This window comes from Prosopis cineraria, unplaced genomic scaffold, assembly GCF_029017545.1.
Source record: "Prosopis cineraria cultivar Desert tree isolate PC_DT_omini unplaced genomic scaffold, ASM2901754v1 PC3, whole genome shotgun sequence".
Taxonomy (NCBI): Eukaryota; Viridiplantae; Streptophyta; class Magnoliopsida; order Fabales; family Fabaceae; genus Prosopis; species Prosopis cineraria.
The window spans coordinates 4,238,138-4,253,151 of NW_026555334.1; the positions used below are offsets into that span (position 1 = coordinate 4,238,138).

At 31.1% G+C, this 15,014-nt stretch overlaps 1 protein-coding gene across 2 annotated transcripts; it reads right to left on the bottom strand.

Moving 5' to 3' along the window:
- Positions 1-4,543: 4,543 nt before the first annotated feature.
- LOC129304581 (uncharacterized acetyltransferase At3g50280-like) lies at positions 4,544-6,129 on the bottom strand. Of its 2 annotated transcripts, XM_054944291.1 has the most exons (2): positions 5,833-6,129; positions 4,544-5,751 (listed from the first exon to the last, which is right to left on the bottom strand). In XM_054944291.1, the coding sequence occupies exons 1-2, from the start codon at positions 6,086-6,088 to the stop codon at positions 4,763-4,765; spliced, it is 1,245 nt and encodes a 414-aa protein (XP_054800266.1). In that variant the 5' UTR covers positions 6,089-6,129; the 3' UTR covers positions 4,544-4,762. The 2 variants fall into 2 exon arrangements, with proteins under 2 accessions (XP_054800266.1, XP_054800265.1); XM_054944290.1 differs by having other exon boundaries at positions 4,544-6,129.
- Between the last annotated feature and the right edge of the window lie 8,885 nt (positions 6,130-15,014).

Genomic DNA, 15,014 nt, shown 5'->3' on the forward strand with positions numbered 1-15,014 from the left:
AAATCAATGATTTTTTGTTGTTATCTTAATGAATTGTATTTGGAATAAAAATTTTGTATTTTGTTCTACTTAGATTATGAAACACTACTTTTGTATCTAATTATCACTTGATTCCTATAGGATCTAGTGATATGTAAAGTTTAATTTTTTGAATTTTTTAATGGGTCATTGTTCTTTAATTAATATAATCCAAGTGGGAGATTGTTGGAATATTGGTAAAATATTTATATATATTAGGGGATTTGCATTAATTAGATATTAAACTTAGAACAGATTAGTCTTTATGATCTTGTGTGAATCATGATAGGTGGACCACACAAATGAACCTAATAGGCATAGGCTCTGTAACATCTCCCTATACCAAACTGTGTCTCTTACACTAATATGGAATAAGAAGTGGTTAACTTAATCATCATACCCAACTGTAGTCAGAGAAAATAATTTTGAAAAGCTTGAACCTAAGACTTTATTTTATAGAAATCATCTCAAAACAAATATACATTAAACATGCACAACGAAAGGAAAAAAAATCGTGCATTCATACTCTCAAGTCATTACTAGGAACCAAAGAAACATGCACCTCATGTACCTCATGTACAGTGGCTTGTGGTATAGAGCCACGAGCTTAGCCTTTTTTGTGCTATTCACTGTAGCACACATGATAAAATTTTTCTGTCAAAAATCAATTCACAAAAGTTAACTTTTGGCATGTACTGTTTAAACATATGACGTCTGATTAGAATAATTCAAACACCTACATGAAGCTTAGTTCATGAACTAGCCTATAAGACCAATTTAGATATGATCTAACAGTCCAATCTAAATTTAGATATTCAGGTGTTAAAAGTCACTTTTATCAAAATTTTATGCACTAAAGTGTTCAAATCACACATTTAATCTCATTAAGCCGTTTTAAGCTTAAAACTAAGTCCAAAAGGACCATTCACACTTAATTGACCAACCATCACAACATATATATATATATATATATATATAAATCAAACTTTGGCCATTCAATTGTCAAAACACACAATAATGAAATTTACACAAAATCACATCTTTATATGGTATAAAATATTCACTATTACTATAGTCATTACATATTCACAACCAAATCTTAGCCTTTTGCCACATAATTCATCACAATCAACACATAATGGGCTAAGATTTCTAAAATCACTATAAATCATAACTCAAAACATACGTGCAAGTCTTATGAAAACTTTTATTTACAATATTAACAATAATTTGAGTTCATTACATAACACTCAGGGTTGCACGGCTTTATCAACATTGAGCCCACGCTGAGTCTTTCCTTTTACCTAACTCACTACTTTGACCTGTAAAAATGTAACCATAGATGAGATAATAATCTCAGTAATAAAATAACTCACTACTATTAACTATTATAAATAACTAGAAGCAAGTATCACATAATATATAAATGAACGTAACATATAACATAAGATTCACTTCATAAAATCATATTTCATCACATATCACTACTTTCATTAGTATGATCACTACCATTTGAACCTCTAAATCACTCTGATTGAAACTATAGGCTCGCATTAGGCCAATACACACACTCATGTCTTTGAGCATACCTTCAATAGTAGAATTACCTAGCTAAAGGTGTTCTATCCCATCTCCAGACTATAGTTTCCCCCATCACACACTGATTAGGGTGTCCTTACGCCTATACTGCATCATATTGATGTTAAGGAGCTCAAATCTCTAACACTGCATCCCTTATGGGCATTAAGGAGATAATCTCCAATATTGTACCTTAATAGGCATTAAAGAAATGGAAATTCTCCAATATCGTACCTCGTCGGGTACTAAAGAGAATATGTCATATGGACTTTCACTATATCTCCCAATAGGTGAATTCCCACTCATATGATCATGCTTTCATACTAAATGGGTTTACTTTTAAAACCACACACACACACACATATATATACAGATTATATTATAGAACATTTCCATTGTTTGAAATAACTAGAAATCCATTTCATGCAGCGAATATGCATTGTCTTAAACCATGCTTAATTTAAAAATGATTTCATGCATTAGTTATAATACTTATACACAGGTACAATAAACAGTCACATAAAGTAAGTTATTTTATTATCTCAACCTTTCTGTCACTATAAATGTTACCCATGAATTTCTTATATGTCTATGGTCACCACACTAGCTCTCTTCCTCAAGATACTCACGTATCACAACAATCTACACATAATTGACACCATTAGTCAATTAACTATGTTGACTAAAAATACTAATTATTACCCTAAGCTATATCTAACTGTTCATTTACTTCTACTTAATCAATTTAGGCCCATCACCACTCATTCACCACTCTTTATTACTTCTATTAATCCTATTCCACTTCTTTCACCACTTTACTCTTAATTTCCTAGGTTCAGGGTAAATTTCAACTTAAACCTTCAAAGCTTTATCGTTCAACCTCAAACCAAAAGAGTAAGAAACAAACCCCTTAAAAAATTTCTCGATTTAATTCTTTTATAACTTGTTCTAAGAGAAATTATAGTACAATCAAAGCTCAAGTTGGTACAAAACTTACTCGATAAGTTACCAATTGAAAACTTCTTCCTTGACCTTAAAAATCCATACCCTAGTAGCCCTTTTCTTTCTTCTCTCTGCATTGTCTTAATTGACTGAGTCAAAGATAATGATTTATTAATGAAAGAACATTGAAGTCCCATACAAGAAAATTAATTGCTACAAAGTTTATTAACAACTAAACTAAGAACAATAACAACACATTATGTTATCAATGACCTTAATTCAATTGTTAATGGACATTATAATAATTAATTCTTTTGTATAGGACATATATGTAATTCTCTATTAATTAATTAGTTGTTGAGGTTGTTATTGAGATAATATGATCCATATAATATGATCAGTTAATAACCCACCACACATGACTTTTTATATTTTTTTCGCTATCTTTGTACTCTTTGTAAACTATAGAAGCTTAATAGGTCAAGTCTAATTTTATTATTGACATATTTTTTTTTCTTGGATCAAGTACGCCCAACTTTGATCATTTTATATTATTTATTGAGATATTTCCATCGTCCAACTTGCCAGAATTAGTGCCAGTTTGGATTGATTAAATAATCGATTCTAAACCAACCAAACCATGGTTTTATATAACATACCCAAACACTCTTTTTTTTTTCATTAATCGATTTTGGGCTCTGAATTCCGTTTTAAGCTGGCTGCACCTAGCTTCTGGGTATCAATTGTAACTTTTGCTGGAATAATTGTACACAAGAAATTTGATCAATCCAAATATACCCCCGCGTGTGGCTTGTGATTCGTTTTTATATGTTTCCCCTCTTAAAGTTTTTCCTAGTATATTATATTTTTTGTTTACTACTATTTTAATGCCAACCAACCATTGGTGATTAATTATCAACATTATAATATAATGCAGATTAAATATTAAATGAATCATTATTTTATATTTATTTGTTAAATATATCAAAAAGAATTTAATAATATTATATGTAACTTTTTTAATATTTACATCATAAAACTCATGTCCTTTATAGTAATTTGTATATTTAAAATTGATTTTGATTAAATTATTTAAATATCTTTAATTTTTTTAAAATCAAATTCATAGAAACAATATCTAAACATGATCACGTTATAACATAATTAATTATTATTAAAATTAATCATATCAATCAATTGTTTTATAATTAATTATATTCAACTAAAATTCAAACGTGCCATTGCAGGCTTTACACCATACCATACAACGATTGAGGATATTTGGGCTTCATTAAATTTCTTCATGCATAGCTGCAGCGATGGACCTAGAACAATAAATCAATGAGGGCATAATTTGTACATGATCTAAATATTAATATTTTTATTAAAAAAATTAAAATTTCTATTAAATTATATAAAGGGTATAAGTTAATAAAATTAAATACAAAAAACAACTAATATAACATACCGTTAGAGTTATAATTTATAATAACATAAAAGACTATCTTTACATAAACAATTTTTCATATCTATTAAAACCACATTTTTTTAATTTTCATAAAAATTATTACTTTTTCATTCTAAAACTATTATTATTTAAGGTTATTAAAGTGGGATAAGTAATGGGATAAGTAAAATTTTATAACGGGACAAGTGAAATTTATTAAAGTGAAGGAGGAAATAATTATTTAAGGTAACTTTGTCCTTCTGTATGTGGGGGCAATTGCCCCTATTATGATGAACGTGGGTACGTCCCTGCATAGCTGGCTTTGTTTAAAAGCTTGATTGAAAGAAAAAAAAACAAAAAATCAATTTCCAAAGCTTGGTTGTATAAATTTTTGAGCTTATCTGGACTGATCCGTCATACTTGGTCGAACTAGAATTATATAGACTCTAATGCATGGAATGGTTTCGGATTTGATGAATTGAGGGCTGAATGAATAATTTATGTGAAACAAAAATATTTTAGCTCCAGCTACGCGGGTATTTAGCGAGGCCAAAAATGTAGAAAATCCCAGCTTAGGCGAATCACGAGTCATCGAGTTCAATGCTTTTCTCGTAACTCTAATTGAAAATAGAGCAAACATTAATCAACAACAAAGGATCAATTGCACTCACACTACACAAACAACCTTATTAAAGCCTTTATCATACAGGATTATTGTGTTCCGACTCACAAATATATATTTTAAACTGAACTTAATCTTAGCCTTGAAGACATCCACTAGATAGAAGCAAAATTCATGAAATCAGGATCATTTGCCAAGGCCTCTAAAACCTCGAAACGTAAGCAAAGTTCAATGTCAATACTACCTTCTTCTACCCCAGGATAAACAGTCAGCTTTCCGCGAGCTTTATTTGCAGAACCACTTCGAACCGCCACAGGCTTGCCCCAACCAAAGTCATTTCCGTAAATATCAAACCTCGGAGAACTGCTCGTGACCAATCTATTGTCACTTCTAACCCCACTAACTCTTAAAAACTCTGGTTTTTTTATCCAAGACTTCAAGAAATCCTTAATCTTCTCTTCTGTGTGTAAAGAAATCATCTTGTTCATTTCCAGAGCAGTATTGCCAAGCCCTTCCTCAAGGAATTCCCCTACCTTCTTGGTCATTTTACCGATATGCACAGCATTTCCAAAATAACTCTCCGGTAATGGTGGGTTCAATATTCTGGGTCTAGCACCTATTATTACGAAAAAACTGACATCTTCCTTTGGATCAAGACGTTGGTTACGTATCGCAGACCGCCAAACATGAGTTAAAAGTGCTTGCAGAGATGATATTTTGTTGGTGTAATTAACCTCTGCGTTGGCTTTTGATTTCAGTTGAGAAATCTTTCCCTTTGTAAAGTGAAACACTCTCTCTGGCGGTGGCGCCAGCGGCTGAATTAATCCATCGGAGTTTTGATTTTCCTTTGTGAAAAGAAACCGAATAGGTTGCTCGATCCCCTCAAGAAACCAGCGTTCAAGAGCAGGAAGCTTGGATATTCTGCCCAAACCTCGAGAAATTTCAGCCCAAGAATTGAAGAAATGCCAAAACGACCTACCGTCAACAACAGAATGATTAATCGAACAACCGATGAAGATTCCGTCTTCTAGCTCTGTAACTTGCACAGCTAACAATGGCTTAGAAGTGCCTTCGATATTTTTCACTCCGTTCAGCGGAAACAAGGAATGGACAACACGAGGAACGTAGATGGAGTCGAGAATATCTGAAAGTGCAATGCTTCTAGCTAAGGCATGGACAAACAGAGCACCAGCATTGTTACAAGAAATGGAAACAGATATCGTACCATCGTCATGTTCAGAAATGGCGAGACGTCCAGCAAGTGGAACGAAAAAATCTAGTGTTGAAGAAAGAGAGTCTTTAAGGTGTTGGATGTAAGTGTCTTGAGACTCAGGGTTGTGGAAGAGAAGTCCTTTTTGGATGGTTTCGACTTCAAGAAGTTGGAGATCCCATGGAGTTAAGTCCATTCTTGGAACGACGTCGCTGTTATTGTGGCTTCTGGCTTGCACCAAAGTTGTGGAGATTGCTTGGATTTCCGCCATGGTTGAACTGTTTTTCACTTTCAGAGATGATAATAACGATGAGAAAGGAGCGAAATTGGGGGAAAATGTAAGGAAGAAAAAAGGGGGGAGAGGAAGGAAGAAAACGGGAAGAGGTGTCTCTATTTTCTCTCTCTTCTTTTTTTTTTATTTTTCTCCCATCAATTTTGAATTAAAAATTTAAACCCTGTTTAGTAGACTTAAATTTTAAAAATGAAAATAAAATTAAGGTAGGAATCTTAATAAATAAATATTTAATATATATAAATTAAAATCCCATAAATCCTAATTTCATAAAAAAGCTTGAATTAAATTCCTTACTTAAAACTATAAATCTGGACCAATTTTATAAAATTTTATTTTCATGACAATTTTATCCTCATAAAAAATTAAATTCACAATTTGGCCTTATAAATCATGAGCATGAAGCTTGTGTGCATCAGAAGCTTCTGGTTTCAAAATGTGGTGGCTGACTTTGGCAAAAAAAAAAAAAAAATGATAACAGCTGAGTTCGTTTCGTTAGCTTTTTTCTTTTGTAGCTATTTTTTTTTTTGTGTTCTTTATTCTAGTGTATATATATTGTATATTTATAATATATATATGAATTATATATATTTACTATTATATATAATATTTTATTTATATACTAAATATATGAGGAAATTAAAACACAATCAAGCTTTTAATATATATTTATTTTAATTTTAATTTTTAGGGGTATTTTTATCTTTTATGTATAATTCTATTTCCATATCTTATATGCCAAATAAAAATAGTGTAAGGATTCCATCTATTTTTTTTTACATACCAAACACACTTTTAAAATTAAATTTTATTTTAATTCTAATTCTAATTTTAATTTCAATTCTAATTTCGATTTCATCAAAAACTTTTTTATCATATCAAACGAGGCCTAATGATTCAAATTGAGGTTTTAATAAAATTATTATTTTATTTTTTAAAAAGGTATATAAATAAATTTAAATTATTAAAGTTTAATCTAAATTATTTAAAACTATAATATTTTATACAAAATTAAAATAATAATTTTTTAAAAAACTAAATTATTGAAAAGGTTTAATTTAAAGATAATAAAAGAAAAATAAAAAAATGGAGAAAAGAGAAACGGAGACACCCTCATCCCGAAGAAAACAACCCAGAAGTGGTATGTTAATGATAATCAATAACCTCTTTTTTTTTTCAAGGGCTAGAACCCGTACCTTAACTTTGCCTGTGAGGATAAGGCTGCGGAGAGAGAGGTGGCCAAGATACGAACGGGGTAGAGGGGTAGAGGGTAGAGGGCTAGAGGGCAAGTCCGCAAGTGTGTGCTGTTTTAGATAGTAGGACTGCACAGAAAATGTGGCTTTTAAAGCTACTGTGGACACCGCATTTCTTTCCCTTATTTTATTTTATTTTCTCAATCCTTGCTATTCGTATTATTATTTTAAGTGTTTTGTTTTTCAATTATAGAATTGACGGTAAATTGACCATCATATTGCAAAAAAAAAATTATTTTTAAAATATTATAATTTAAAAATTATTTATCAAGATATTATAAGTTAAAAACTTAGTTTGATAGACACATGAGTTTCAAATGTTTTCTTTCATTCTTTATTTAAAAAAGTTAGTTTCTATCTCATTGAATTTATATGTTAAATTCTTTTTTACTTTTTCTCCCCTCTCTCCTTCATGTGATCCTATTATTATAACTCATAAAAGTACATATAATGAAGGATGGATTGAAGACAAGGTAAGGAAAGATAAGGGCTTCACGTGGTAGTACTTCTTTTGTCAATTTTGTGTCAGAAAAATAAAATAATACAATAACAGAAAATATAGAAGAAAATGCATGTTCAAGCAATTACGTTACTCAGCATCTACAATACCGAGTTGTAAGTAGAAAAAAGTTGCTCTTTTTGCACGCTCTGCCAATTTTACTTTTTTTTTAATATTACTATTGAGATATGACATTACGTTGCAAGACATGTATGAAAATATATGCAGTGTCAAGTTTTAAATTAAACAGATTCGTGAAAATAATTTTTGTGTTGTATTGTTTATCAGCATGTGCATCTTTTTCTTCCCTTATTTCAGATCATGCACGTTCATAGTTGAAAAGTTTTGAAAATAAATATAAGTTGTGCAATTGTTACATGAATTCTCCTTCTCCTTTTCTTCATCTTCGAGCATTTGCATCTTCTTTCTCCTTTGCTCCTTTTTTCTTTTGGCAAGTGTTGCATTTATTTTTCCTTAGCTCTCAACGATCTTACTCATTTTGATACCAGATTGAAGAAGGTAAGTACATCTATCATATGATTTAATATTTTGATTATGATAAAAAGTGTTTTATTTTTTTTTATGTATGTTTAGAATTTGTTTATGCATGTAAATATTTATCCTATTATAACCTTACATTGTTATCTGATGATGTTATGACTGTAGTTTTGATTTGATTACAAATTTAGTTTTTAAATTTTCATTTGTTGTGTCTCAATGATTATAATTTTTACTTGATAGAAAATTAATCTTTAAATTTTGGTTTGATACAATTAATTTCAATTTAATCATTTAAAATATATGCCCTTACATTTAAAAAATAAAATTATAAAACTAAAGTCACATTTTTTTTCTTTTTCCTCTCACTCTTGACCATTTTGCTTCTCTCTGATTAAACACTCAATGAAAGATTTAAAGCTTAGGAAGATGAATGTTAGTGTGTTAATTAATTATTATATGCTGCTAACCCACATTTAATTTTATTTAAAATAAATAAATATATTAGATATAATTAGTGACGTACATGTTCTCTTCTCATAAGTGGATCATATCTATGGTTAATGAAGCTAATTAAACTTCATCAACAATAAAACATTTACAATTAATTATGAGATATAAATGATACTTTTTAAAACAATTAATAATTATATTTACCAATAAAAATATATATACACATAATTTTATGTATGTTTAGTAAATATGGGGAAAAAATCACCTGGCATTTTATATACACATAATTTTTTGGTAAAAAATTATAAACATCTTCAACAAGTAGCTACGTTTTTAAAAGTGATTTCTTTTAAAAAATTTGAGATGATTATTAGTTTAAATATATAAGAAACTTATCTAATTAATTATGAAATAATATTTTAAAAAATTATTTTTCAAAAGCATTTTAATTGTTTAATGATGATTTAGCCTTTAATCATTATTAAGGTAAAAAAATATAAACATAATTTTAGAGGGGAATGAAATAAATTATTGTTATAATGTTATAAATAAATTAGTCATGTGTTAAAACGTGAATGCTTGGATGTTACTAAAAAATGCTTTGATGCTTGATTTATTGTGTAGGGATTAGATTATTTTTTAGTACCTTGATATCAATTTGATTAATAAAAAATTTGCTTAACATATAGGGAAAATGAACAATAAAAAAGAGCTAGTGTGCATATATACAAATGGTCAAATTTTTAATAGTTCAGATAGTGTGACATTTGAATATGATAATATGAGAATGATGAGGATTGATGTAAATATTACTCTGGCCTGACTAAAACAAGATGTTAGACAAATACTAGAGCTTCCTTTCAATCAAATTGTGTCTAATCTAGTATATAGATATCCAATAGCTATAAATCAGCCAAGATACTGGGCATGTATGTTGTAGAATGATTCTAACATAGAATAAATGTGGCATATAAATTTGTGATATTCAAATCAAATGACAGGACTAGAGCTATATGCACACATTTCAAATGTAGAAGTTGATGACATCCCTAAATCGCAACCACTAGAAGACTTTGTTAGATCTTCATTTCCATCAAATAGCAATCACATAAATCTAATGGAAGAAGGAAGAAGGCTTAGCTTGCACTTAGAAAATTTTCATCCATTTGATCCTCCTTGCCTTGATGTTAGTAATAATAGTGTACCATCTTCTTCACAAGCTCTATCTGAAGATATTATGGATGATTTTGAAGATGAAGATGAGTATGATTTTAATATAAATGGTGGTGGTAACCATGATAATGACGAGGCCTTTGAAGAGAACAATGAAGAGGCTGCCTTAACTTTCTTCTCATGAATTAATGTAGAGTCAACAAAAACTTCTAAGTTTAGTGGAATGGGAGATCTTTTACCTCCCAATGATAGGCAAGAGCTTTTCATTAGTAAAATCTTTAATAATACTCACATGCTAAGACGTGCAACCAAATTATACTCTATTCGAGTTCATCACACGTTCAAGGTGTTTCATTCAAGTGATAAGTACGAAGAATATTGATGTATAAATTATAAAAGTAGTTATAATTGGAGATTAAAGGCTTGTAAAAAAGGAAATAAAACATCATGGAACATTACAAAATATGCAAGGCCTCATACTTATTTGGCAACCTTATTAAGTCAAGACCACCCTAAGCTAGATGCTGATGTCATCTCATCCTCTATTGTGGCAATGGTAACTAATTGACTAGATGTGAAAGTATCCCAAATAATTGAGTGCATGCAATCCATGTTTAGGTATATAGCGTCATATAAGAAAGTATGGAAGGCTAAACAGTTAGCAATTACTATGGCTTTTAGTAATTGGGAGAGCTCATACTTGTTATTACTAAGGTGATTAGCAGCAGTCTAACATTTCATGCCTAGATCTGCATGAGATTTAAAAGTAAGCTATGCTTAGAAGTTAATTATGAAGGTTAGCCTATGAAAATGTTTGTGCATGTTTTTTGGGCATTCAAGCCATGTAGTGATGCATTTGAACACGTAAAGCCCATTATTCAAGTTGATGGTACCTTTCTATATGAAAAATATAAGGGTACACTTCTTATGGCTATATCACAAGATGGTGACAAAAATGTTATACCCCTTGCATTTGTTGTGGTTGAGGGAGAGATGAAATCTGCTTGGTCTTGGTTCTTGTCTAATGTTCGCATATACTTCGTAAAGGACAGAAATGGAATATGTTTAATGTAATATCCTTCTCCTTTTATCCCATAATTAAAACCCAAATTCCAAATAATTAAGAAAATGAGCCAATAGTAATCATCAAATACAGAATTTTCATTGGTTAATAAAATAGGGACCCCAAGGTTATAAATCTAAAGTCAAATCAAGTCTTGCAAAGAGGCAAAACAAAGTTCGCAAATACGTGGAAGCAAGGGATTATCACATAAGTGGTTACATAGGTGCAAAAATCTGGAACAAGAAAAATTTTAAAAAATTAAAAGGCATGCGTCGCAGCTCGTTGAACATGCACCGTGGCATATTTACCTCTGTGACACGCGCTATGGCTCATGATGCCATGTACCGTGGCACAAATGCACGAACTTTGACAGTGAGTTCTGCTGTCAATTTGACAACTTTAGGGCCAACTTTCGATGTGCCCCAAATCTTCGTTCAACATCTGAATGACGTGAACTAGGAGTTTACGAAAAGTTCTTTCTGGGCTCTAACTAAAGGCATTGGTCTTAGGCTTAAATTATTTTTAAAACAAGAATTGAACATCCTTTTCAAAACTTATACTATTATAACCAATTTCACAATCTCGGATGTTCAAAACACATACCAAGGACCGTAAGTCACTAACAACCATACGACCACATACATATCATCAAAACCAACTCGTACAATGCACTATAACATAAGGAATATTTTTAGATTAAATTTTCACTACTCAACCCCTTAACTTAAAATCATAGAAAGGGAGAGTTTATCACAATTCCATCAATATTTCCCAAATCATCACATAATGTTCACTACCCTCACTTGCATCACTATTTTAGCCCTATCATCATAGCACATAATAATCAACTTTCTCCCTAGGGCCCAAAATATCATTTCAATTTACATCTCATTTAATGAAAGTAAGTAACAAAAAGGAAAATCCTAATTGGCAATCGAAATTGTTATACACATAAATTACCCAAAATAAAGAGGCCTATTACAAATGATCGTGATTCTAAGCCTCGGGTTGTTTTCCCTTATCTCCACTTCTTGAGCTATTCCCTGAAACATTAAAGATAATGGAGTGAGTACAACTACTCAATAACCAAAGTCTGATTAGCCCATACTAATGCATATCAATTAGTTTAAATGTAAGTGATAGTAAATATTATTATTTTAACCCATGAGAAACATTTGAAATAAGAATTCACAACTTAGCTCACATAATGGCATTCACTTAGAAAAACAATGCTTTTAGCATCTTTCATATAAATAAAATAGCTCACACAATTTATTGATAAGCCTAATGGCAAAAATTATTACTCAACTCAACATATCCACATTATGGACTCAATATAGACAACAAGTACCTTTTCTCACTATATACATGATCACACCTCCCTTATATCCTCTGATATGAAATCGTGGCCTCTAACTCAATGGGATAGTCTATATTTTTTGACTTCCCTAGCCCAAACACTTGTGAGGGGATTACTCGACTAAGGCATACCCATTTCACTTATGGATCATAATTTCCCTCATTTGTCTCACCATGGGGTGTCATACACCTTAAACTAGCTTTCTTATTGAACTGGTGGATAGCTAGCTAGGTTTGAGTCCCTCGTTGAACCAGTGGGATAGTCCCTCGTTGAACAAGTGGGATGATATAGATAGAATCAATCTAGGCAATCCATCACACGAATGGGGCCTTACCGCATTAATTTATCATCTACTCTACTTCTTAGGAAAACTCTCACCTCTCTAGATCATCCAATGGACATTCATGCGATAATTCACACATATACAATTCATAGAACTTCACATTATCACCTTTCATTAAAATTTATCATTACACATTTCATGGAACTTTAAAACCAAACAAGTCGTTGAACTCTCAATTCACAATCATTGTACCTCACACTTTCAAAATCATTGAACTTCCCTATTTTCGTTGTAACTCACACTTTTAAAATCATTGAGCTTCCCTATTTTTAAATATCATTGAACTCCTTCTAAACAAAGATTCATTTTGCTTCTCAATTTATAGAAATCATTACACTCCCAATGAATATTAATATGAAAATACACCACTATTGTTCTTAAGGAAAATTTTGCATCATAAGGCATAAAACCCACAAATTCGATCTAGTGAATTTCTTCACAAATTAAGCCACACTTGCATTTCTTTAATTTTATACATTCCAATGATAACTCATAAATCAATAAACTAATAGTCACACATAAGTATAAGATAGAATTCCCCCGGTTACTTCAAACCTTTGAGAGGTTAAAGGTTTCACCCGTCAACTATTCGCTCCCGAAGCTTCTAAGAAGCTTGAATGGTGCCAATGGTAATTATATTACAAGCATTTACCATGCAAAAAATCAATATCCATTTTGAGCTATTTTTTACTAGCATTTTCATCATTTCTTAATACTCAAGTTTTACTCTAAGCTCATGTAGAAGTACCCATAAGGTTTTTTAGCTTCCTATAACTCTCATTTATGACATTGAGCTCTTAAATGGGCATTAATAAAGCCACATTATTCCTAACCACCAAATTTATGAAAATTTTGGATATTTAATGTCCTCCAACTACCAATCATCATAAAACCATAAATATCAAGTTTACTTAGCTCAATCTACCCCCATTAACTCTATTTAAGTCAATGGGTTCGAGCCTATAACTTTTAGGGATCGAAAATCACCATTAGCAATCAAATCCTAACCTCTACCATTAAGAAAATGGAAGAAGAGAGGAAGATTTAAGCAAGGAATCTTACCTTGGGTGTTTATGAGCTCTAAATTACTCTCAATAATCAATTTTTTCAAGCGCTAGCTCAGCCTTTTTGCCACTCTCTCGTTCTCTTTTGCTTCCTCTTTATTTTCACTTTAGATTCGCAACTTAATACTGTAAAATTCTAGCCATGCACCGCGATAGACGCACAATGTGCCACGGTGCATGGCACAAAGGGCTTCTTCCAGGCGTGTTGGCATGCATGCGCTGGACTAACCACAAGCCGCGGCACATGGCATAGAATCACTCCCTTCAGAAATTTTTCCTCTTTTTTCCCCAGGTGACTCAATTCTCCTTCAAGCATGCCCGTTAGACCTCTTTGGCCACACACATTAAAGATTCACTTTACTAATCTATTTAATCTTAATTAATTTAGGTTTAAAATTGAGGACGTTACATTTAATTTCTGACAGGCATCGCTCAATAATGGCTATAATTGGGGATCCACATGTTGGGTGGCAACCACCAAATGCATACTATGTTTTTTGTTTAAGGAAGGTGGCTACAAACCTCTACAAAGCACATGGGACAAATTGGTTAAAGGAAAAGTTTGTACACATTAGTATGAGTTAATTTTTTTTAAATAATAAAACCCTATCATGATATAATTATTGATTATATGTTTTTTATTACATATAAGATATGCATATGAGCATGACTCTATTAACCAATAATTGGCCGAGATAGCATTGCTTCATGAGCGAGCAGCAAGATGGATAGGTGAAATTCCAATTGAAAAGTGGTTGCATGCATATGATATTGAAGGTTGGCATTATGGTCACATGACAACTAATTTAGTAGAATGTATGAATAGTATTTTTAAAGGTGCCTGAAGCCTACCAATTATAGGACTTGTGAAGGCTACTATATATAGGGTGAATAATTGTTTTGTTAAATGTGCCCAACAAGTTGAAGCACAAATAGCAATTGGTCAAATGTTTTCTGAAACAATAAAATTAAGAAACAATTTCAATTTAGGATCATAGTAAATATTTAATTACTTATGAGTCTAAAAAAATTCTTAAAATTTCAGTTAAATCTAGATGAGAAAAATCAATCTAATTTTGATAATGAAAAAAACCAAAATGACCTTAACTTGTTATGCAGAATTACTAGTTATTAATTTTTTTTATTGCACTTGTTAATTACCAATATCACTTGTATATTACATTTGTTTGTCAGAGAAT